Below are 26,377 nucleotides of genomic sequence, written 5' to 3'. Positions count from 1 at the left end.
CCGGACCATCGGGGACCTCTGGGCAGTGGGTTCCCCAAACACAGACACAGGCCACAGCAGACCCAAACCCCCCTGGGAACAACAGCACAGCTCCCACCCAGCGGGCCCATGCCTCTGTCTCTAGGACAGGTCAAGCAGCGGTGTGTCTGCCACTACAGGGCACCCAGGCTAACCCAACACCCCAACAACAACAGGGACCTGGGGGCAGTGGTAGTGGGCACACCGTCCAGGGGACAGAGGCCCAGGCTAACAGGGCAACTCGGAGGGCTGCCGTGCGACGGGGGGGAGGAGAGGCCCAGGGAACCCACTCTCCAAGAGGCCCTCACTACCATCATGGGAGCATACCACCACTCCCAAGAGACGATGGCGACGGTACTGGCCAGGTTCACCGAGGTACAGGCACAGCAGGAAGAACGCTACATGGGGTTCAGCAACCAACTCACCACCATCGCTACCGCCATGGGGAGCATGGTCCAGGCCCTCAACAGGATAGAAGACACGTTGCGGGACCATGTGGCACCACACAGGGCCACTGTCACTAGCCAGGAACAGCCTACCACCTCCGCCGACGCTAGTGGACAGGAGGCCCACACACAATGACAGGCCACAAGAACCCCACCTCCTGCTGAAGAACAACCACCCCGCAAGAGGAGCCTAAGACCCAAAAAAAAACCAGAGTAGCATGCCAAGACCACCGCCAGCATGAGATACCCCCAGAAGTCATCCCACTGTCCCACATTGCCACCCTGTCCAAACTCAAACAGCCCCTGCTCCATCCTTCCACAGGCATATGGACAATAGACCTGTCAGACTGAGAACTGGACTCTGCCATGGACATCACTCCACCCCCACCCATCACCGTCATCATATAATGTACCATTATCTAAGCACACAAAATAAAACAATTATTGCACAGAAAACCGTTTGGAGTCATGCTGGATTCTCAAAAAATCGTACAACACATAACAGTTCACAATATGTGATGTCAGTTAGTGATGACAACATACCAATGTCAATACGCTGTAGTACATGGCCAAACCAAGCAGAAGTCGGGCTATGAGTCATTAAGCACTGAGAAGGGAAGGGAAAAAGAATATGTTATTTAAAAGAGCTGGGGGGAAATACATAAAGTTGAGATGCATGAGGCTCTAAGTAACTGGGAAATGGCGTGGCTGAACCTTACCTGTGTGCTACTGAAAATACTGTTGTATGACAGCTTCCCTGTTGTCTGTTTCCTCACCGTCGTCTTCCTCCTCTTCACTCTCCACAGGCTCCACGGCTTCTACGACACCACCATCTGGACCATCCTCCTGCAGGAAAGGCACCTGGCGTCGCAAAGCCAGGTTGTGAAGCATACAGCAGGCCACGATGATGTGGCACACCTTCTTTGGTGAGTACATTAGGGATCCACCTGTCATATGCAGGCACCTAAACCTGGCCTTCAGGAGGCCGAACGTCCTTTCAATGACCCTCCTAGTACGCCCATGGGCCTCATTGTACCGTTCCTCTGCCCTGGTCCTGGGATTCCTCACTGGGGTCAATAGCCACGGCAGGTTGGGGTAACCAGAGTCACCGATTAGCCACACACGCTGTCTCTGTAGCTGTTCCATCACATAGGGGACGCTGCTATTATGCATAACATACGCGTCATGCACTGACCCAGGGAACTTGGCATTTACATGGGAGATGTACTGGTCTGCCAAACAGACAACCTGCACATTCATAGAATGGTAATTTTTCCTATTTCTGTACACCTGTTCATCGTCATTTGGGGGTACTAATGCCACATGGGTCCCATCAATGGCACCAATGATGTTGGGGATATGTCCAAGGGCATAGAAATCACCCTTCACTGTGGCCAAATCAGCCTCTTCTGGGAATATGATGTAGCTCCTCATGAGTTTCATCAGGGCAGACAACACTCTGGACAGAATCTTTGAAAACATAGGCTGAGACATTCCAGATGACATGGCCACTGTTGTCTGGAATGAGCCACTTGCAAAGAAATGGAGGACTGATAGAACCTGCACTAGAGGGGGAATTCCTGTGGGTTGGCGGATGGGTGACATCAGGTCTGGCTCCAGCTGGGCACACAGTTCATGTATAGTGGCTCGGTCAAGTCGGTATCGGAGTATTATATGGCGTTCTTCCATTGTCAACAGGTCAACCAGCGGCCGGTACACGGGAGGATTCCTCCTTCTCCTCGCAAGTCCCTGCGGACGGTGCCTAGGAAGGACAACATGGAGCACTGAGTCAATCAACTCACAGGGACGTACAACACAGCTTGCACAGTACACGAAAATGTTTTGACTGCTATGTTTGTATGTGTGCAAATGCAAGGCCTAGGCCTGTGTGACGCAGTAGAATTTAAGCCATGTGGGCCCTTGAAATGGCGGCTGCCTGACCTCTAAACTGGGACAATGGGATGTGAGGTCAATGCGCTGGTGTGGCACACCGTGGCGGTAGGCGGTCGAAGACCGCTGTACGAAGTCGCATTGGTTAACATTGAACCCTATGGGATTCAGGAGCCAATGACAATGTGCGCCGGCGGTCGCGGTACGCACCGCCGCGGTACGCACCGCCGCGGGCGTGACCGCCATTTTCTATCTGCTTAATCACTCGAGACCTGATCATCCACAGGAGAGGACCTATACTGCAAGTGCTGCTGTGAACTCGGTCTGGAAGTGACAATGGCTGCTGCGACTGGGGAAAGGGCCCCTGCCTTCACGTCTGAAGAGTTGGAGAAACTCGTGGACGGGGTCCTCCCCCAGTATGCGCTACTCTACGGTCCTCCAGACCAACAGGTGAGTACACTGAGTGCACATTGAATGGGTAATGCCTGTGTGGAGTGGGGTGGCTGTCAGTTGGTGGGGTGGGGAGAAAATGAGGAATGCAACGCACGACTGATGAGAGTATGGGCCACATGGCAAGGGTGGGGAGGGGGGGCATGTACTCCAAACATGCAGAAATGTGACGTTTTCTCTTTCCCACCCTGTACATGTCAAACAGGTGAGCGCCCATCAGAAAATCGATATTTGGCGTGCCATCGCCAAGGAAGTCCGGGCCCTGGGGGTCTACACCAGACGGGGCACCCACTGTCGGAAGAGGTGGGAGGACATCCGCCGCGGAACCCGAAAGACCGCCGAGTCACTGCTGGGGATGGCCTCCCGACCTAGGAGGGGTGCCAGTCGTACCCTGACCCCCCTGATGTCCCGGATCCTGGCGGTGGCCTACCCTGATTTGGATGGGCGCTTGAGGACATCACAGCAGACACAAGGGGGTGAGTATCAGCACATTCTCCTATCTATACGCGCAGTGGAGGCGTCTGGGTGGGGGAGGAGGGCTGTGGGTGACAGTAGGCCAGGGCGCTTTCTGTAGTGTAGTCCCCTCCCTTAGACATGGCCCTGTGCCCCCGCCCACCACCTCTGTAGGGTGCCAAGTGCAGCTATCCATGGTCCAACATCACCCATGAGCGCGTCTGTTGTCCCTAGACCTGTTGGCCTAGTCAGAAGTACAGAGTAGTGTACCCCAAGTTAGCGGCTTAGTGCATGAGGCACCTGTGTCTGTCCTCTCCGCCAAGTCTATTGACAAGGCATGCACTCAACTTTGTTTTCTTTCTCCCCCCACCCTTATTCTTTGTTTCTTGTGCATTAGCATCATCAGGCGGAGGAGAATTGGCGTCGGAGCACGAGGGAGCTGCAGGTCACCAGGCCCCGGTGGGCACTGACACAGACACCGAGGGCACCAGTGATCCGGAGGGCGAGGGGAGCACCACAACGGGGGCCGGTGGAGACACCAGCGACACGGACACGTCCTCATTTGGGAGCTCCCTAGCGGGGGCGGCAACATCTGTGCCCCCAGCAACAACAGGTACAGCCGCCACCCAGCGCACCAGCACCGCCCTCTCAGCAGCCCCTCAGTCTTCGCTCCGTGCCCGTTCGCCCAGGAAGGCGCACGTCTCCTTCGCCCCAGGCACCTCAGCCCCTGCCTCTGTTACCCCTGCTGCCCTCAGTGCGGAGCTCATTGACCCAGGGGGTGCAAAGGGAGGTGCAACAGAGCAATGCCTACCTGGAGGGCATTCATTCGGGTCAGGCTGCCCATCAACGAGCTTTCAATTCTCTGGCCTCAGCACTGACGGCAGCCATTGTCCCTGTCTCCAGTCTCCCTCTTCTAACTGCCTCCAGCCTTTCTCTGTCTCCTGTTCCTCAGCCTATCCCATCCACACCATCTGACCAGCCTGCACACACCTCAGCACCCAAGGCCAGCTCATCCAAACATAAGCACCACAGAACACACAAGCATTCACCCAAGCAACACCCAGTTGCAGACATACCAACAGTCACTACCACCTCTGTGTCCCCCTCCTCCTCGTCTCCCTCCTCCCTCCCTGTGACGTCTACACTCACACCTGCATGCACACCAACATCAGCCAGTTCTTCCATCACCAGCACACCCTCCACTACAGTCCTCACACGTGCAGTCACCACCCCCACTGCCATGTACACGTCCCCTGTGTCCTCTCCCACTGTGTCTGTCACCCCCTCTTCCAAGACACATAAACGCAAGCAGACACCCAAACAACAGCCAACCACCTCACGACAGCCTACGTCTCAGTCACCTGCACCCAAGGACAGCACACCTGACTCTCCTACAACCACATCCTCTTCCTTCACTTCTATCTCCACTACTCCTACCCTTTACCCTGGTCCAAAGAAATATTACCTCTCAAATGTTGACCTCTTTCCCTCCCCTGACCCACCACCTCCATCTGGGAAAAGTCCCAAAGGCACCTCAGCCACCACCAGCCCAGCTTCCAAGGTACAAGTGGTGCATGGAATATGGAGTCCACCCTTTGGCGGCAGTGACACTTCACTGAGCAGCAAGGGGACTGGCAGCCCCCCCCAGGCAAGAGGACCCGGAAAGTGAAGGGCCGCCGTGAGCGGACTGAGACGGCTGCCCCCAAGGAGGTGACTCAGGCCACTTCACCTGCCACAACAGCCAGGGGAGGCAAGGGCCCGAGAGCCCCATCTAAGGAGCGGAAGGGCAGTAGGGCGGAGAGGCCAGCCAGCAGGAGCGCAGAGCAGGAGGGCCCCACACGCCCCATCCCGGCTGCAAGGGACGACACCAAAGGGCCCAGGACTCCGTCTCCGAAGGGGCCTGACACTGCACGTTCGGAGGGCGAGTGAGCAGGTTGTCCAGGCCAGGTCTCACTCCCTACACTGACTGGAAGAGCACCGCTGAAGAGGGCCCCGCCGTGCAGAAGAGCACCGCTGAAGAGGGCCCCGCCGTGAAGACAAGCACAGCTGAACAGGGCCCCGCCGTGAAGACATGCACCGCTGAAGAGGGCCCCGCCGTGAAGACAAGCACCGCTGAACAGGGCCCCGCCGTGAAGACAAGCACCGCTGAACAGGGCCCCGCCGTGAAGACAAGCACCGCTGAAGAGGGCCCCGCCGTGAAGACAAGCACCGCTGAACAGGGCCCCGCCGTGCAGAAGAGCACCGCTGAAGAGGGCCCCGCCGTGAAGACAAGCACCGCTGAAGAGGGCCCCGCCGTGAAGACAAGCACCGCTGAACAGGGCCCGCCGTGCAGAAGAGCACCGCTGAACAGGGCCCCGCCGTGAAGACAAGCACCGCTGAACAGGGCCCCGCCGTGAAGACAAGCACCGCTGAACAGGGCCCCGCCGTCTCAAGCACCGCTCCGCTGGGCCCCGCCGTCTCAAGCACCGCTCCGCTGGGCCCTTCCTGTCAAGCACCGCTCCGCTGGGCCCTTCCTGTCAAGCACCGCTCCGCTGGGCCCCGCCGTCTCAAGCACCGCTCCGCTGGGCCCCGCCGTCTCAAGCACCGCTCCGCTGGGCCCCGCCGTCTCAAGCACCGCTCCGCTGGGCCCTTCCTGTCAAGCACCGCTCCGCTGGGCCCCGCCGTATCAAGCACCGCTCCGCTGGGCCCTTCCTGTCAAGCACCGCTCCGCTGGGCCCCGCCGTCTCAAGCACCGCTCCGCTGGGCCCTTCATCACAAGCACCGCTCCGCTGGGCCCTTCATCACAAGCACCGCTCCGCTGGGCCCCGCCGTCTCAAGCACCGCTCCGCTGGGCCCCGCCGTCTCAAGCACCGCTCCGCTGGGCCCTGCCGTCTCAAGCACCGCTCCGCTGGGCCCTTCCTGTCAGGCACTGTTCAGGGTTCACTGTGCCCACCATACATCCTCCTTGTCCAGTGGGGACATTTATCCACCTAATGGACTGTGGCTTTGCACACCCCAGGATGGCACAGTGGGCAAGCCACCCACTGTATAGACTTGAGAGACTGTGGCTTTGCACTCCCCAGGATGGCACAGTGGGCAACCCACCCACTGGAGAGACTTGAGAGACTGTGGCTTTGCACTCCCCAGGATGGAACAGTGGGCAATCCACCCACTGTAGAGACTTGAGAGACTGTGGCTTTGCACTCCCCAGGATGGCACAGTGGGCAACCCACCCACTGGAGAGACTTGAGAGACTGTGGCTTTGCACTCCCCAGGATGGCACAGTGGGCATGGTGGGCCCTTCGTGGATCTGGCGTCGTGGACTCATGTGGCTGTGGTGCCCCCCCCCTTCCCTTCCCCCTGAGGTGCCTGTAGTTTTGTCACCAGATGCCCCTGCAGTGTTCTCTCCAAAGGACTCAGGTCTCCTGTGTGGGCTTTGCCCTTGTTTCGCTACACTTTGGCCCACGGACATGATGGATTCGTAAGATGTGCAGGACTACTTGCTTCAGTTATCCACTGCTGTGTAAATAATTTGTTTATCAGAAGAAAGTTTTGATGGTTGATAATACTTTTCTGAGACTATTTTGTTCATGAATATTTATTCTCAATTTGGTTATGTGATTGTATTTTTTACGGGTGTTTGGGTGGTGTCACTGTGACTTGTTGCTCTGCATTGGTGTGTACATCTTGGGGGGGGGGGGTGGGGGTCGCATATGTGTGTGCCCGTAACCTTTCCTCCTCCCCCCCTCCCGTGTGTCGTAGGTGCAGTACTCACCGTTGACGTCTGCGGCGGAGTTCGTACTCGTGGTAGATGAGCAGGTAGACGAGAGCAGGTATGATGTTCAATTCGGGTTCCATGCTGTCCTCGTGGAGTGCGTAGAGGTGAGCGTTTTCCCGTTCGTAGTCTGTTTCCGCTGTGTTTTTATCGGCGGTGCTCCCGCCCCGGAAAAGGTGGCGGATTGGTGAGTTGTGATAGGGTGGGCGGTACATTGTCTGCCGACTGCCTGTTGGCGGTGACCGCCGCGCTGTTTGTTTGTCCCACCATGGCGGTCGGAGTGTTAAAGTGGCGGTCTCTGTTGGCGGTTCCCGCCAGGGTCAGAATTCCATTTTTCGGACCGCCAGCCTGTTGGCGGGTTGGCCGCCGCTTTATCACCGACCGCCAGGGTCAGAATCACCCCCTTTATCTCTTCTGTTTCCTTTAACATTCTGCATTTTTAAAAACTATTTATTGGCAACAAACGCCTCTGCAGTCGTGGCTCGTCCTGAGCGCTCCCCCTCAGTGCTGTCATCCCCGATGCCCTGCCCCTTTTGCTACAAAATTATAATAAAAGTTGTTAACTATTGTTTTGTAGCAAAAGGTTTGCAGCTGCTCCTGCTGCTGCTGGCGGTTGGGATGCCACTGCGCCTCTGGTAAAGAAATAAATCCTAATGACGACTATAAATAATTTGTTATTGATGTTGCTCATTATTTTTGCTTAGTAATTAGTTCTATCAGATGAAAGGCATGCAAAACCTGCACATGTTCTCTAGAACGATCAGCACATACAATCAATCAACCAATCAATCAAGGGATTTGTAAAGCGCACTACTCACCCGTGAGGGTCTCAAGGTGCTGAGGAGGGGGGAGTGTGGAGGTGCTGCTACTGCTCGAACAGCCAGGTCTTGGGAAGTCTCCTGAAGATAAGGAGGTCTTTGGTCTGACTCAGGTAAGTGGGACGAGTGTTCCACGTCTTGGCTGTGAGGTGCGAGTATGATCTGCCACCGGTTGTAGTTCTGCAGATGCGTGGGACGGTTGCAAGGGCAAGGTCGGCGGAGCGGAGTTGCCAGGTCGGGGTATAGAAGGAGAGCTGTCTGTTGAGGTATTCTGGTCCGATGTTGTGCAGTGCTTTGTTAGCGTGGGTGAGGAGTTTGAAGGTGATTCTCTTGTTGACGGGAAGCCAGTGGAGGTCTCTCAAATGGCCTGTGATGTGGCAGTGGCAGTGGCAGGGATGTCCAGTATGAGGTGTGTGGAGGTGTTCTGGATGCATTGTAGCCTCTTCTGGAGTTTGGCTGTGGTTCCTGTGTAGCGGCATTGCCGTAGTCTAGTTTGCTGCTTCAAGGACTTGGGCGACTGTTCTTCTGGTTCGGTGGGGATCCATTTGTAGATCTTTTGGAGCATGCAGAGGGGGTTGAAGCAGGAGGAGGAGATGGCGTTGACTTGCTGGGTCATCAATAATGAGGAGTCCAAGATGAATCCTAGGTTGCGTGCATGGTAGGTGGGAGTCAGAGCGGATCCGAGATTGTCAGGCCACCAGGAGTCATCCTATGCAGAGGGGGTGGAGCCGAAGATGAGGACTTCTGTCTTGTCGGTATTGAGTTTGAGGCAGCTGTTCTTCATCCATTCGGCGATGGCCTTCATTCCTGCGTGAAGGTTGGTCTTGGCAGAGTCCTTGGTAAGGGAGAGGATCAGCTGGGTGTTGTCGGCGTATGAGATGATGTTGAGGTTGTGAGATCGGGCGATGTTAGCGAGCGGGGCCATGTAGACGTTGAAGAGGGTCGGGCTGAGGGACGAGCCCTGGGGTACGCCGCAGATGATTTTGGTGGCTTCGGAGCGGAATGGAGCTCTGCTGTCAGCACTGCCTTCTCTGGTCCGTGTCTTAATGCATTACTGTCTGAAGATAGATCGCCCAGAAGACGATAATAGAAAAAAACCATGGCCAATCATTGAACTCTTTGAAATAAAGAAGCGGCATAATTCTCCATGTTATATGCTTTCCCTCCTGCCCCACCCCCATGCTTCTGTGTCCAAGCTTGGAGTTCATGTGTCCCAAACAACCAATGCTGACCTAGCTCTTATGATATTTACTATATTAAATAGCAGGAGAGCTGCATTGGGATTTGTTGGACAAGGCAACACAGCACCCCATTTAAGAAATGGGAGGCTGTGTTAGTCGGCCCAGCCCCCTACTTCTAGGCAGGGTGGGTATAGACTGGGGAGCCTGAGGTATGCACGTCAAGCTGGCCGAAAAAACGATCAGTCTGTCATGCATACTTTAAGTACAGAGGGCTACAACGCTCCATTGATACAGCCAAGCCCCCTCCGTACATGATAGCATTTACAAATAAACAAATAATTGCAGCTCATCCTGCCTCAGTATGAAGCCCAACCAAAAATGAGTTTTTATATGCAACAAACATTAGATTTCCCAGTAAAGACCTCTAAATATTCTAGGGTGGGTTAGATGAAAGCAGTGAGTTAACACCCTTCTGTCCCTTAAGAGGACCCGCAGCTTGTACTTTGGGCTGCCTAGTGTAAACACAGGCACTTTTGAGCCATAGTGCAAGAGTGTCTGCCTTATGGTCAGGATAGTTTTTGTACAGGAAGGTGTGCCTTTCTGTACAGAAGCTATCCTTGGAGGTGTTTTTCTCTCATATGTGCTGCAGAATGCAGCATACATGCGAGGAGAAAACCACAAGGAGAAATAAAGATATTTCTCCTTGTTACGCCAGTCTCATGCAGGCACAACATTTTTGCTCAAAATCATGTCTACAACTCTTTGTAAATATAGTTTTGCATTAAAATCCATGGGTGGATGCCGAGGAACGCCTATTCACCACCCATAGAACACCTACTTGATCCAAAGTAATGCATGGCAGTGCAATGTCCTTCATAGCATTTATTTTTTCTTACCAAGCCACGCAAATTGACATTTGCATAGCTTTGTAAATCTCAAAAAAGATTTTGAGTCAGGCTGCGTCAAAAAAGTGACGCAACCCAGACATGAAATCTTTGCAAAGCTGGGCCTATGTAAGTATAGGTCAGCATCAGCATCCATTGGTGGATGCATAGGAATGTCCTTGCATCACCTATGGAATGCTCACCTGATGCAACGTAATGCATGGCAGCGCAATGTGGTGTGTTGCGTTACTTTGGCTTTCAAAGCCACGCAAATCAACAATTACATGACTTTGTAAATACCGAAAAGGACTTTGCATCAGGGCTGTGTTAAGAAAGTGATGCAACACAATATCTTTGTAAATCTGGGACTAATTACATTCAAGTTTGTGATCCAAAAAATGAACAAGTTTAAACCTCTTAGGGAAACTAGGATGACCAGAAAAACGGACACAGACTTAGCAGACTCGACTTAGGCCGTCCATACCCAACTACCAAGCCAAGAATGTATTTATTTGGGGGGAGGGGTCACATCCCAAACAACCCCCCTCCCTGAAGCTACACCCCTAAAATAAAGTCATACTAATGTATCTTTGACACGTCTTTCCCGTGTTATGTGTGCCCATGCCGTGGTTCATCTTAGAATGATACATTTTCATTTCAGATCTGTCTTTGGCGCATCTCAGTCCCCGAAGGTCATGTGATTGAGCTCCATTTTCTTAACTTCAGCCTCGAGTCACAGAACAACTGCAACTTTGACTTTGTGGAAGTGCATGACAGTGCAGGGATTGGTGCCACTAGCCTCCTGGGCAGGTAGGAACTTGTATATCTCAGACTGATATAAACAAGAATATGAGAGACCCTCAGGCCACTGAACCTATTTGTTACACACTCAAGAGTGGGGACAATAATCCACTCCACGGTCACTAGTGCCAATAGCTTTGTAAATAGCATCAGCCTGAGGGCACTACAATATATCGTGATCCAGAGAAAAGAGGACTTCTGTACGTAGAGGGTGGCATTGTCTTGGGCAGAGAGATCATTTCTCGGTGTGAACCTTGTGGTTATGTTTTCCACATCTCTCTCTTTGTATACTAACCTCCTGTCTCGTTTTCTCCTCTCCCTTCACTTTTCCTCTATCTCCTTTCCCCCTGGTAGGTTCTGTGGGTCTGACCTACCACCCCCTCTCACTTCCTCACAGCACTTTATGACTGTCCTGTTTGTAGCAGATGAAGGAGTCTCAGATGAGGGATTCATGGCTACATACCATGCCCGGAACATAACTGACCGTGAGTACTCAAGGCCTCGAGCTCTGGAAGCTTCCATGCAAGTAGCATGCTTTGGTTTGGGGTACTGAGGGAAGACCCGGGAGAGGCATGGCTCATTTTGAAGAACCCCACGTTGGGAGATGGCATCTTCAGAAATGTACTGGGCCATTGAGCAATCTGAGATATGGCTAGTGCCCAGTGCGTCTGAGCAGAGTCTGTGTCATAACAGGTCTGTCTCTTAAACATTGTCCTGAGTTGGGCTTTAGTGTGCTCGAGACCATGAGCCACCACCACTCCTGATCTGTTATGGTTGTAGTCAATGTTCACCAATGTGCTTCTCCTGGGCCCCTCCCACGGGACCTTAACTTGACTTCTCTTTCTCTTCAGACACCTGTGGCCCCTCTGAATTTTCTTGCGGAAACAGGGAGTGCTTGTCCATGCAGTGGGTGTGTGATGGCTGGAACGACTGCCCTGATGGCAGTGATGAGCATAACTGCTCCAACAGTTCATACCCAGTATTTGGTATGCAGGTTCTTTTCACCTCAAACCCCATTCCCCAGCCGACGTCGTTCTCTCTTAACCAACCACCTTTGAAGCCCTTCCTATGCTTTTCTTTTGCTGCCTCTCTCTCTCTCTCTCTCTCTCGATGTCTTTCTCCCTCACTCGAACTTTCCTCACCCTCTCCTGCTCCCTCTCACTACCATCACCCTCTTACTTTCTTTTTCACACTTCAGCATGCAAATCGTCAGGGTTCTACCTGGAGGTTGGAGGCCATTTGTTTTACTATTTCCTCTGACAAGGGGTTAAAGGAGGTCAAGGAGAGAGAGAGGGATAAGACATTGAAAGGATATTGCATTGAGTTGTTGGAGATAGATTCATGCATTTTTTTTATCATCACCTCTAAGAGGTCCAGCAGATCTTCACAGTGTTGTTGTAAGGTTCAGGTTGAACCTTTCAGCACTTCCGAGTTGAACATTTCTTGGAAGATGTTGAAGCTCTCCTTTGTCTGTCTGGAGACCTCTTTGATGCACTTAGCGAGGTGGGCTGTTTTGGCATGATGTACTGGCTAGTAAAACCCCTTCCTCACAATACTTCAGATAAGATTATCTATTGCAGAAAAAAACGAATGACTCAAGAATACAGCATTTCTTTTCATTACTGCCACACCACTGCTATGCCCCTTGTTGGTGATTTGACATTAGACATTTGTTTGGGAAGACGGCGGGGCACCAGCTTGTCAAGTGTGATTGCTATTTTGTTTTGGTAGAAGGTAAAGAAGTTCTAAGGTACAAACAAATGGGACACTGTACATTTATGGATTTATAAAGATTGTTACACTTCCTTCCTTAATATTATTCAGATTTTTTATTTGACCAGGAATTGTCTCCAACCTGGCATGGGGATGAGGCAGATACTAGAAGCGTGTGAAGAAGGGGTTGGTGAAAGGGTGGTCCCACCAAAATAATGATTAGTACTCGGTGTTCAGAGTGACTACATAGTATGGCCTGTCATATTATAGGGACACACAGAATTTGAGAAAAGCCCAAGGTGATCATGTTCTCATTAAGCTGTGAACATGGTGTACTAGGTAGGCTGCCTACCCACAACTTAAAGTCTCCAATGATCAATGCCTAACTTATAAAAGAAAGAGGGCTAGTGTCCAAAGTTTTGCTGAGGAGACAGCAGCTGGTGTAATTAAATGTCTGCACACCCAATACCGAGGCTCTGTGGTCTTGAATCCACCTCAGGCCCTTTTTAATCCACTACCAGACCCTCGTTGACCTTTTATCTCACTCTTGCAGGTTCCTGTTTTCTCGCTTTGTGAAAGCTTCTCTGTCTTTCTCTTCCTCTGTCTTTCCACTTTGTTTGCTTTCCCTCTATTGTTCTCAGTAAATGTCAGAAGTAGAAAAATAAGTAGTGGCCCCTAGAAATGAATGCCGGAGGACCCACAGGCAACCACTGACAAAAATTAAGCACTGCCCATAACAGTGTTTTTGTGGGTGATGGAATAGAATTTAAGGCCAGTTCCAGAAATAAGTAGTTGTCCCGGGTGATTGTAGGGGTGGTAAATGATATAAAAGGGCAATGGGTTATTCAGGTTGAAAGAGTATCTTCACGTAATATACTCCGGGAGGAAGAGAAGTTTAGGCCTAGGTTTTACATGAAGGTCAGGGACAAAGCACAAGCACTTCCCCTCCCATTCTTTAAATCTCTGAATTGTATTCAAAAGGGATCTGAGCATCGAACGTGGTTATCGAACGGGACTGCTATCAGTGTTGGTCACAACCAGACTGTATTAGAAGGTCCGTTGTTTACAGGACTTGTTTAATCTGAGAATGTATGTTGATTAGCCCTAGTTTAATGAGAGTATTTAGTTCTGTTTTAGATTTGAGAAAACATGCTGTTGGGCGGGCAGTGAGCATGCATGCGGCCTCCCTACCACAGGAGGACGTAAATTGAACTGGTCCAGGTATACGGGTCATAAGTAGATTGAGGGTAACTTCCATCAACTGATGTTGCTCTCCCTCTCTCGGTCTGTCTGTTTCTCTCTTTTGCAAACTCTCTCAGCTCTCTCTAATTCTCTCTGATTTTCTTTCTTAGGCACACGCTCCCACTTAGTCTGTCTGTGTGCGTCTCTTTCTCTCATTTTCTCACTGCGACTCTATCCTGCCATTCTCTCTCATTCTTTTATTGAAGCACGCTCTCTACCTCCCACTCTCTGTCTTTCTCGCTCTTTGTCTTTCTCTGGCTCTCTTTCTCTCTCTCAGTTGGAATCCCGCTCCCAGTTCTCTTTCTCTCTATCTGAACTCCATAACTTAGCTTTTTTCATCTCCCTCATCTATTACAATATCTCTCTCTACATATATCTCTGCCAGTCTTTTCTTCATATGTTCTCGCTCTCTGTGTTTCAGATGGTTTCATTCTGTGACTTGTTAGCTGATGTGAATCTTCATCCTCCCTATCCTTTCAAAGCTCGCATTTTCAACAGCTGTCCATTCTTTATGAGTGAAATGTCCCATCCTAAACCAGGGTAACTCAAACAGCATCTCTTGCTCTGCCTCCAGAGGTGTCATGTGAGCCAGTGCAGCTACAGATGTGTGCGGGGCTCAGCTACAATTCCACATCCTTTCCCAACATGTGGCTCAGCATCCCTGACCAGGAGGAGGCATCCAAGGTGCTCAGGCATTTCAAGGTATGTGCCCTGCACTGTAGATCTCACACCCTTCTTGCGCACCTAGATCTCACCCATACCCACCCCTCATCCACCCCTCACATCCTAACACACACCATCAACTCTACTCTTGACTCCTCCAAGACAGAGTGGAGGCATCCAAGTTTCTCAAGCATAACAAGTATGTGAAATTCTGAAGTTACTGAAAGTTGGATTTTGGTAGGTTTTATATGGTCCTGAAATGCGTCATTAGGCATCTTGAGGCTGTGGCAATTTATTCTAGCATGGAATTCGTGGCCGGCAGATCGTTGTTACAGCCATCACCTGGCTTCTTTCTCAAAGCATAACAATTAGCTTATTATGCATTAGCCCCAAACAGCCTTTCAGACTGGAGCCCTAGTGTGCCCGAAACTGTGTCCACACAGATACCCTGAAATGCTCTTGTGTGCGCTAGAGATAACTGTTCTATTAAGACCTAAATAATAAGATACTTATTTAGTGTACATGAAAACCAGGTAATATTGATAAACTAAACTGCTCATCTCTTTTCACTGTGACCTTGCATGAGACTGGGAGGTGTAAGAGAAAAGCATATTTCCACAACAAATCAACACCAAATTAGTCCTGAGTTGTTGGAACACTCTATATACTTAATAGAGACTCAGGAAGCAAAGGTAAGACATTACACAGTATAAGATGCATATATATTTGTTTTGAAGTACATTATTATGCTAGTCAGATAACATTATGGGATAAATTCCTTAAAATGAATGGATAATTGCTACTTAAGTTATTACATTCCACAATCACCATGTACACGATCACCGAATACATTAATGTCTGTTGTTAAAGATGTTTGTCCTCATACATGTGTATGTTCATGTGTATTAATGGTGGATGTAATTTGTGATGTTGTACTTAATGTTATGTGGGATTGTAAAACATGTCTGAAGTTGGAAAGACTATGTGGAAGGGCAGGATGTGATCTAAGGCTAAGATAGTACCTTTATTTTAAAAAATAGAGCCATTCAGTGTTCTCAAAAATCGGTTCAACAAATTCTGCCTCCATGAACAATTGATTTATGATTTTACTAAAACTGTTCTATAAATCATTGATACAAATGTTATCAGTCCATCTGTCACCCAACGCAGCTGTCCACAGACTTTGGCCATGCAGTGCCGTATATAGGCAGAAAGACTGGCCATAGGCAAAAGCAGTCTAGGTGCCCATGGTCTTTGTGCGAAGAGGGAGCAACTTGGTCTGTGGACAGGTACTGTGCCTATGCATTTGTCTGGGATGCCACAATTCAGGTACTTCAAAAGGTTACCTCAGCAGAACTCCCACAAAACAATGAATCAGAGACAGTGTTAAAACTTAGGGCCTGATTTAAGAAAAGTGGTGCTGCACGAGTGCAGCTCCACTTTTCATGCACCCTTTAGCGCCCTCCTGACACCGCCTTCTATATCTAAGATTTGGCGCACCATGGTGGTAGTTAGGGAACTACTGTCAAAATGTTTGACGCTAGTTCAAGCTTTGTAGGATTCTGCAAAACCAATTGAGGCCCATTGTAAACAATGGTGTGCCTCCTATTAACGCCTGCTCTAAGCAGGCGTTAAAAGTGCTGAAAAAAAAATCAGGCAAAGAAATTTCATAGATTTCTTTGCACCATTTTCTGGCCCCACCTCCCAAAATATCAACAATATCATTTACACAGTCAATTAATTAAAAGGGCCCACTTAATAACTGAGTTCTAGATCAGCAGAATAGTTGGAAGGATTTAATTCAAAGATTTAAAAAGGCAATACAGAATTATTGCCATAAAGGCTATCAGCAAGCAGAGCATTAAGGAGTTGATAAAGTGGTGAGTCTATTTGAGCAGTGTGGTACAGTTGTCTTTGATGCTGTTGCTTGTGGTGAAGATGGGTTTCAGTAAAAAATATACCAAGTCCCAAGTGGGAAGCAAACTTAAAAGAGAAACCAACAGCATCCTTAGCAGCAAGTCTTCAGGAATATTTTCTGGCACACCCACAGAATCGAAGGTTTATATACACTATTTTTTCAAAATTACTAAAACTGCAGTTTCATTATGGTATGATTAAATGGGTTACATTCTCAACAAATCAAAGCATAGTTTTATTAAGCGTCACATCTCCTTAGCATCTAAGTGCTATCCCTCTACATGAACACTGATTTCCCATCACCTATCAGCACAAGAACTGACATCACTGGATCTCCCATCATCCATCTACGTATGAAGTGATATCATACATCTGGACAGGAAGTGACATTATTGATTTTCCAGCCAAAACTGTCTTTATCACAGAGACCTGGCTGAACCCCTAATCGGCTCCCGACATCGCAACGCAATCCCAGCGGGCTACAAGATCACTTGGCAGGACCACCATCATGAGTCAGGACTCGCTATCATCTACAAAGAATCCATCAAATACATAACATCAACAGAAAATGCCACCCATTCGAGAAACATCTGCACTTCAAGCTGCAAATCTCATAAAAACACCACCCTGAAACCCTTGTGTGTTGACCACCTGGACCATGATCCACCTTTACCAACCTCATCACAAACTTCGACGCTCTGCTCACCATTGACTCCAGAGCCTACATTCTCCTTTGTGATCTAAATTTGCATCTCCAAGACCGAAATAACCCCTGCTCCACAGCACTCCTTGAAAGCTAGAGCAACATCAGACTCGTCCCAGAACCAACACACACTACAGGACACACACAGGTACCCATCTTCACCACAAGCAACAGCATCAAATACAACTCTACTGCACTGCTCAAATAGACTCACCACTCCATCAGCCACTTCCAAATCAACACACCTCAAGTCAACACCTCAAGTCAACACCTCTACCAGGTTCAGCAATCGAAGCTGTAGTGAGGCAAAATCACAGAAGCAGTCTGGCTCAGCATCCTCAGCACAGATCAACTTAGCCCCACAGTCAACCTCGACAAGGATATCAGCAACTAGATCTAGAACTGCAAGGACTCGCTGGTACCCACCAAACCCAACAAGCATAGTAGATCATACAAACAGGTCAGCTAATTCACAGAAGATCTCCAAGACAACAAACAACACTTTAAACAGCTAGAAAGGAAAGACACCCTTGACCCATCGACACAACTACCTACAAGGCTACACTCATACGCTATCACTAGCAAATAAGAGATACCATGAAAAAAGCAGTAGTGGATCGCATCAAAGGAATCTCCAACAGCTGCAAGGCGATCTTCTCTGTCCTTAAGGATTTCACCTCACCCGCAGTCACTGTCACCAACATAGCTGACTCCCAGCAACTCTGCGACAACCTATCCAACTTCTTCCATAGCAAAATTGCAAACATTTGCTGCAACTTCATGCGCCAACCAAACCCCAGAGAACTCATTGCTAACCTATCCACCACCAATCAAGATGGCCATCTGACGAACGGACAACCCTCACCAGAAACAACACAGCTGAAATCATGCAGACCATCCACACAGGGGCCCCAGTGGACCCATGCCCCCACTGTCACCATTTCGGGCGGGTCTAGTCAGGACTCCAGTTTGGGCACAGCTTGAGGTCACAGAATATCTCCCAAGGAGGTAGTGTACTGAAGCAGAATAGTAGCTAAAGGCATACACGGGGAAAGGACAGCTATGGTAAGGCACAGAAAACAGGAAAGTGAAGGCAGAGCAACCTTATTGTGAACAGACAAGGAACGGATCAGTAATGGACAAACACGCTGGGGTTATCAATGAGGTTGTACACAAGGTAGGGCTCAGAACTTTCCAAAGCAACAGGGAACATCACTGCCTCTGTGCAGATTACTCTTACAGATAGTCACCCCGCAAGCCCCATAGAAAGGAGGCAGCAGACGTGATTCTGTCTCTGGACCCTTAGGACACAAACAAGGATTGTACTTACATACACAAGACTAGCCCTTCTGGGTCCAAATGAAATCACAGTGGCAATTCCTGGAAAACAGCAATAGCACACTGTCACTGTTAGGCATTAAAGAATACATACAACACTAGACGAAGGATGGGGGCAGGAATAGCTTCCTGGAAACCAAGAGTCAACCCCAGTACAAAGTAAAAAACACTTATACACAGGTGAGGACTGATAGTACACTTACCAGACACGATAACCCAAGAAGAAACAGAAGGAACAAACTAGGAGGCAAAGGCAGGAACAGGACTGGAAAAACAGGGAGCAGGCTCTGGCTGGAACAAGCAGGAACAGGACTGGAAAACAGAGAGCAGGCTCTGGCTGGCACAAACACAAACAGGACTGGAATACAGGGAGCTGGAACAAGCATGAACAGGGCTGGGAAACCGAGAGCAGGTTTAGGCAGAAACAAGGCAGGAAGAGGGCTAAGAAACAGGGAGCAGGCTCTGGCTGAAACAAAAAGAAACAGGGAGCAGACTCTGGTTGGAACAAGCAGGAACAGGACAGGGAAAACAGCGAGCAGGTGCAGTCTGAAAGAAGGCAGGAACGGGACTGGAAAACAGGAAGCAGGCACTGACTGTAACAAGCAGGAACAGGGCTGGGAAACAGTGAGCAGACTCTGGCAGAAACAAGTAGGAACTGGGCTGAGAAACAGAGAACAGGTTCAAACTAAAGCAGAACAGGAACAGGACTGGAACACAATCCAACAAGGGGTCTGGTACACAAAGGAATCAAACTCCAGTGCGCAACGAGGAGATCCAGGGAATGGCAGCTTATAAGCAGTTCCAGGCAGCAGCAAACCCATGGTGGAGTCACATGGCTGGGCTACACAAGATAGGTCATATGTGTGTGCAGTTTCAGTCTCTCACAAGTCCTGGAGGCGAGAATCCAGTATAAAGGAACAACCAGACCTTTCCCATAGGAAACAATGGACAGAAGATTACAGGTCTTACCGACTACCAGGCAGTGCATTACGGAACCTGAAGTCCATGGGAGCACATGTAGTTCTTCCAGAGCATGCCATATCGAAAAGGGAAGCAAACAGGAGTCAGAAAGGTACTTTGGGTGAGTGTTAATGATGATTCCCAGGCTACAGATTGTCCGTTTACAGAGCCCCCTACAGATGGGATGGCAGAGTTGTAACACCCACCAGGTCTACAACCTGGGAGCATCACCAGTCAGCAGCACCCTGACCCACATAATTAACACCTCCATCTTGTTTGCCACTTTCTCAGATGAATGGAAACTTGCAGAAATCAGCATCCTTCTCAAGAAGCCCACAGTCGACCTGAATCAACTGAGCAATTTCCAACCCAGCTCTCTGCTTCCCTATCCAGCCAAAGTGATTGAGGGGGCTATCAACAAGCAACTAAGAATCAACTTCAAACTTCACCATATTCTAGTCAACACTTACTCAGGATTAAAAAAGAACCACAGCACCAAAACAGCACTCATCACAGCTACAGATGCCATTCTAAACCTGGACTGAGGAGAAACATTGGCCTTCATTCTGCTCAACCTCTCTCAGCCTTCGACATATCACCCACATTAGAAGACTCCACAAGATTGGCATACAATGATCCGCTTTCAAATAGATCTGTTCCTTCCTCACAGGACAAACCCAGAGAGTCAAGCTGCCACTCTTCACATCAGAGACTAAGAAATTGATATGCCGAGGCTCACAGGGATCGTCCCTCACCCCCATCCTTTTCAACATATACATGAAACAGCTCGCCAAAGTCATCCTTTCACAAGACATCACGATCACCTTCTATGATAATAACACTCAACTCATCCTCTCCCTGACGGACAAACACAACATTGCCAGAACCAAATTCACCAGCAGCATGACCATGGTAGCAGACTGCAGCTCAACTCAGACAAGACGGAAGTACTGGTCTTCGGCAATAAGATCTCCCCATGATCTCCACTTGGTGGCCATTGGAGATAGGACCACACCCACAGCCTCAGGCAAAAAAGTTAGGGATCATCCTAGATGACAAACTGAACATGATGGCTTAAGTCAATGCAGTGTGCACCGCCTGCTTCCACATCCTACACATGCTGCAAAAAATCTTTAAATAGTTGCCTAAGAACAGCAGGCAGACTGGTACGCAAGCACTCATTACCAGCAGGCTGAACTACGGCAAAACTCTCTGTGCCAAAATCCCCTAACAACTCCTAGCCATACATCAGACCATCCAGAACAATGCTGCAAGACTCCTACTCAGCATCCCACGCACACCACCACTCAGGAAGCTTCACTGGCTTCCCATTCACAAGCAGAGCCAATTCAAACTTCTCACTCACACATACAAAGCCCCGTACAACAGAGGACCAGAATACCTGTACAGCCGCATACTCTTTCAGCAATCCACCAGACTCCTATGCTCTGCCTCACTCTCACTCACACATAATCGCTGGATCTGCTAAAGCAAAACTGGAGGGCGCTCATTCTCCTACATCGCACCCAAGACATGGAATGACCTCCCTCAACACAGCAGAGCCTCCTCCTCTCAACATGAGTCTTGCAAGAAGCTGAAGACCTGGCTCTTCATTTAAGCAACTTGAAGACCACAAACCTGCACACCTGCCCTAGTGCCTGGATACCCTCTCAGGTGACTGGTGCGCTATAAAAAACAATATAACATAAAATATATCATTCTGTCCACTCTATGCTAATGCTACTCTGAGGCGGTGGAACAAACTAGATTAATGACCAACAGCAATCTGTTGTGAATGAATAGGGTACAGTGAGCTAGCAGAAGGACTGTGAAGTAATGAAAATAAACAAACGTGACTGTTTGATTGTGTGTTGCAAAAATGACAACCTGTGAAATATGCAGGAGAAAGGCAAGGGAGGCATCCATTTTGAACAAGGTGGCTGCTAAGCCTGAATTGAGGCCTTGTTAACCAGGGTCCGACACACCTCACAGGAAGTTTGTTTTAAAGACAGAAGCACTATATCAGTATATATATGTGTAATCGTGATTAAACCACATTCTGCATATTGTTAATACTGCATTAAACATGAATGCACAAAACACCTTTACAACTTTCAACCCCCTTCTGATTATTAAATGTATTTACTAAAAACAAATAATTAATCCAATTAGTCTGTGATTATAACACAGTCTGCCCCACTTTCTGCTCATTTCAGGTTAATTCTTCCATCAATTTCAGTTGATTGTAAACACAATCTCTGGCATCCTCCATTTCAAATTCTTCCCCTTTCTTCTTTGATGATTCTCTTTTCCTCTTACCCCCAAATTTTAACAACAAATTCTCAGAAATGTTGAACAAGAGGAACAAAACAATTGCACAAATCAATACGAGTACAGGGGTTAAAAAAAACCTAACCATACTACCTCCCAGACTATTCAACCATTCGCCAAATTGACTACTCCCCTTTTCTATCTCACTATCTCAGGAAGCTGCTGTTTCCCACATGCATGCTCCTCTAAGGCATGAACTTCACAAGAAATATTAGTAGAGTTTGTTACATATGCGTTAATAGCCCTGCTGTAATCTGGTATGAAGGTGCAGCTCTCTCTAACCTTCAAACCCTTCAAACACCAACTTCCTTTGAGAGAAGGATATCTAGCACCAAGCGGTTTTGCATAATCAGTTCCCACATTGCCATTAGTTCAGAATTAATCTGCTTTAGGGCACTGGCAGTATTGGAAGCAAGCCAGTCCCCAAACATAGACAGCTGTCTAATTTTCACATCACCTATATCAACACTTATAGAGGGAATCATAGCTCCTAAAATACCCAGTACCATCTGTCCAAAACCACGTTTCACTGGCTTCAAACCAGCAACATTATTCATTCCATTCACATGATAGGCTATAGGAAAGAGAGCTAGGTAGCAAAAACCCACCACATTCTGAAGCAGATTAAAATAAGCAGTCTTACTACACACATAATAAATCCCTTTCACAGTTGGTTCTTCACCAACTAGAAAATGACCACTAACAACTTAAGTTCTCTCTGATTCATGCTAACCCAACATCTTATCTTCACCTAACTCCAACACACCATATACAATTTGACCCTTCCTCTCATGCTCAAGTCTCAATCTCGGATGCAAAATTTGAAAACTTAAATTCTTCCTTGGCTTTAATCTGCTCTCTGGCCTTCTTTTCATCTTTACAATCTCTCACAATTTTCACTCTTCCGTTGTTACATTCCCTAAGAAACTTGCGCTCCTTTTTACCTAAACTGCACACATACTCCCTTTCAGTTTTATTCATTTTATGGTTCATTTGTGAAACTGTATTAAAAAATTTACCCTATTTTAACTTTAACCCATTTTCAGCAGCTTTGGAAACAGGAAGGTTTTCCACTTAAAAATTGAAATTCGACAGAAAAAGAGATAGAAACTTGTGTTTAATAAATACGCTATCAACCATACTACAAGCTAAACTGTGAGACATCAGAAGTTGTAGGTAGATTTCTCCTCCACCTGCAGAAGAAGGGAGAAAAGTACACACAAAACAATCTTTGGCCACCATAATAACACACATACTCACCCAACATTGTAGTATAAACATTATCATGAAATCGGCTAACTAAACTTTCTTTGTGTATTAGTGTATTGGATCCAACATTTTTATGCAAAATAGTTAGTTCAACTTCTGTGGAAAATGAAGGCACAGTGATATGTCAACAAAGAGATGAGACTAATAATTTGCACCATTTGCTAAACACTATTTTTATTGAGATGAAAAAGGAATGTGGAACTCCAAACAGTAGTAAAACTTTCCTTTAAAAATAATAAGATAGCTTTTTTTTCTTATTATTTTTTAATTAATCATCAATCAACATAGGCTTCATAAAGGTATCCTTTATAAGCTCTTTTGGTTCAGTTCATATTGTTCATGTTCTCAAAATCTTTTCTTCATCTGGAATCATTTGCAAATTTAATTCTAATTTCACCACTGTCAGTCTTTTTTTCTCAAAGTCCAAGGTGGCTCTTCCTCTTTTAGTTTGTTTTCAGAAATGAATTTGCAACCGTTTATTGGACTGCAGATCTCTGTATCCGACTCTTCTTTTTCAGACACAGATGCTAATTCAGGTGAAGCACACTTACTGTTTGGAATTCTCTTTCTAAAAGGTCTTTTCGTAGCTGGTGACCCACTTTTACCATACTCCGAGTCAATTTCAATTACTTCAGACTGTTCTTTGATTGACTGTAATCTTCATTTTGCCAGTGTTCTCTTTTGCAGATTGACTTTACTGCCTTTGCTTTCTCAACTCGTGCATCTTCTTTTGTTGCTGAATTTTCTTCTCTTACTGATGGACTTATGACCGGCCTCAGCAACTCAAATAAATCACTGTGAACTGTTTTCTCCATTTGGGAGTTCTTAAGGCTTGAATTTTCAACTGGAGCCTTACACTGGTTGAGTTAGAGACGATTTTTTTTGCTGCAACTATTGACTTGCATCAGCTCTTCACTTTGACCCTCCGTTTGGAACTGACCAGTGCCACTTCACCAAATTAATCTTTTTCAAAATGTTCTATCCCTCCTCTGCATCCACACTGCAAATTTGAGCTTGACTCTGTGAATCAGTTGTTGTTGTCATCACTTCTTCATCAGCCATGTTCGAGCTTCTTGTATGAACAGCGTGGATCCACTGTGAGATTCCAGCACACTTCACAGCTGTGTTAGTCAAAAGTACACCTTGGAATGAGCCTCTCCAGCATTCTTCTAGACAATACTTGTGGACATGCTCCTATATGAGAACCCAATCTCCTGGGTTCAAGGCATGGCATTGAGTTTCCTGTGTTTTTCCTTAAAATGGAAGCCACAATCCGCCTCAAAATAAGTTGGCATGCCAAAATGTGGTATTAAAGCACCCTGTAAAAGCTGGCAACTGTCATGATAACTAATCTCTGGGTGGGGTAGAGGTCTACCAATTTCGAGAATAAGCAGGCAACCACAACACTGTACTGAAGGCCATTGTAAACTGGTCTTTCTTTGAACTCTGAAGTCTTTTAAATGGGCCCATAATTTGTCAGTATGGTTCATAAGTACTGTGCTTCTCTTCCTTTGATTATTTCTCTGACAAATTAAACACCTCTGACACAAATCCTCTGCAGCGCTTCAGAATTTAGAATTTTACCAATATTTATTGAATATTTGGGTCATGGCGTCCCTCCTTGCATGTGGCTGATTATGTGAATACCTAGCCATGAAATTCAACATTGAATCAGGTAAGATATACTTATACTCAAGAGCGATCCAACCATCTTGATAGATATATTTTGTAACCCAACATTTCCCACCTTCTTTTCTCATCATCTTGGACTTCTTCCTGGAGGTCCCTCAATTTACTTAAGGATGTTTGTATTAGATTTAACAAGAAATAGCATTTTCAACAGAACCCTCTCTTGAATAATTTTGTTCTGTCTCTTGAAAAGTAGTTTGTTAATTTGATCTCACATCTATATTCTCAAGTGCACAGTATCTAGCTACCTGGTCAGCATATTTATTTCAAAATGTGCCTGTATGTTTTCCAGCCTTATAGTACACTTGACCACTGCTGCTTCTTTTGGCTGACGTGTTGCTTCCAAAAATCAATTATGTAGGAATTGTTCCTGATGGGAGTTCAAGAGGATTCCATAAACCCCATTTGTGACCACAACAGTCTAAATTCATGACCGAGTCAAAAATCCTATTATCAGTCTCAATCGGTCTCTACATTCAAATCTTCTGCCAGGCAATAGGCTCTTGTCAGTGCAGTTAACTCTGCCACTTGTGCTAAAGTTACAATCAGCGGGTATGATGCTTTAGGAATTTCTGAAATGGAACGTACTGCATGGGCTGCGTTCAGTACTCCACAATAGTCTCTCAAACAAGAACCTTCCAAAAGTATAATCACATTAGCTATTTCAAGGGGAATCTCTTTAAGGTCCTGTCTTAGCTTGGTACATAACTCTGTGACATTGATGTAGTCATGTTCTAGTTCATCATCATTAGTTCTCTCTTTGTCTTCATTACTGTCTGGAACAGGAAGCAGTGTTGCAGGATTTATGAAATAACACCATTTAATAAAGATATTCTCAGCTGCCAATTTAATTTTTTCATATCTTGTCAGATGATTGTTTGCCAAATCTTGAGGCCATTTAGGGGTCCACAAAATTGTAACGAAATGTGGAACAGACACAATCAATGTATGTTCCACCACAGTTCCTTCCCTTTGCTCAACTGAAATGCAAACAGCTGCAACTTCCATCAAACAACCTGGAAGACAAGAGCTACTGGATCTAACACTGCTGACCGGGAAGCCACTGGTCTCATGATTTCAGCATGTTTTTGAGTAAGGAATGAAAGAGCATCCCCACTTCTTTCATGGCTGTAAAGTTAAAACTCCATATTGAAATCAGGTATTACAAGAATAGGTGCATTACACAACTTTTCCCTCAAAACTCAGAAGGTCTCCAATTTCACTGTTGTTTAGCTTTGCTAAAGGCTTTGCAATCAAGGAAAAATGTCAAATCTACTGATGACAGTAGCCAACAATTCCAAGGTACATCCTCACCGCTTTGGATGGCAGAAGGACTCATCTTCAGTATTTCAGAAACACGTTCTTTTAAGCCTTTCCTTGCTCCTTTATCAATGTGCCGACCAAGATAAATCATTTGTTTCTCACAATACTGCATCTATGTTGGGGAAAGATTGTGGCCATTATCAGCTAAATGATTCAGTATTACAATCATATCAAGTTTATAGGCTTCTTTTGTTTTAGACGCTGCCAGTGGGTCAACGATATAGTGAACCAGGAATGAGTCACATGACAACTTCAAACCTTCCAAATCTTTCTTTAGGACCTGACTAAAACTACAGCTGTGGGATAGAACAGCAAACGCAAACATTTTTTGGAACTGGAACACAAAACAAAATTGACTATCAAAGGAATAGAAAAGAACTCCTGCCATAAAAAGATGACTGTATACCATTCTGCATCTGTTAGAATCTGGAACAAAATTACTGCTGGATTCGGTACCACCTTACAACATGGTATCACTATTTTATTTATTTTTTGGAGGTCCTGAGCAATTCTCTATTTGCTGCACTTGTTTTT

General features: G+C 47.3%; 1 protein-coding gene across 2 annotated transcripts in view; it reads left to right on the top strand.

Moving 5' to 3' along the window:
• Positions 1–26,377, top strand: part of MFRP (membrane frizzled-related protein) — a 135,455-nt gene that overhangs the window by 93,817 nt on the left and 15,261 nt on the right. For both annotated transcript variants that reach the window (XM_069224848.1, XM_069224847.1), the window contains exons 9-12: positions 10,556–10,704; positions 11,050–11,180; positions 11,547–11,681; positions 14,225–14,352. In XM_069224848.1, the coding sequence (XP_069080949.1) occupies positions 10,556–10,704; positions 11,050–11,180; positions 11,547–11,681; positions 14,225–14,352 (543 nt within the window). The remainder of the gene's footprint in view (positions 1–10,555; positions 10,705–11,049; positions 11,181–11,546; positions 11,682–14,224; positions 14,353–26,377) is intronic.

Source organism: Pleurodeles waltl, chromosome 3_1 (assembly GCF_031143425.1).
Source record: "Pleurodeles waltl isolate 20211129_DDA chromosome 3_1, aPleWal1.hap1.20221129, whole genome shotgun sequence".
In the NCBI taxonomy this organism is placed as follows: Eukaryota; Metazoa; Chordata; class Amphibia; order Caudata; family Salamandridae; genus Pleurodeles; species Pleurodeles waltl.
Note: the sequence above shows the minus strand (reverse complement) of the source record. Positions and strands in the feature narration are given on the sequence as shown.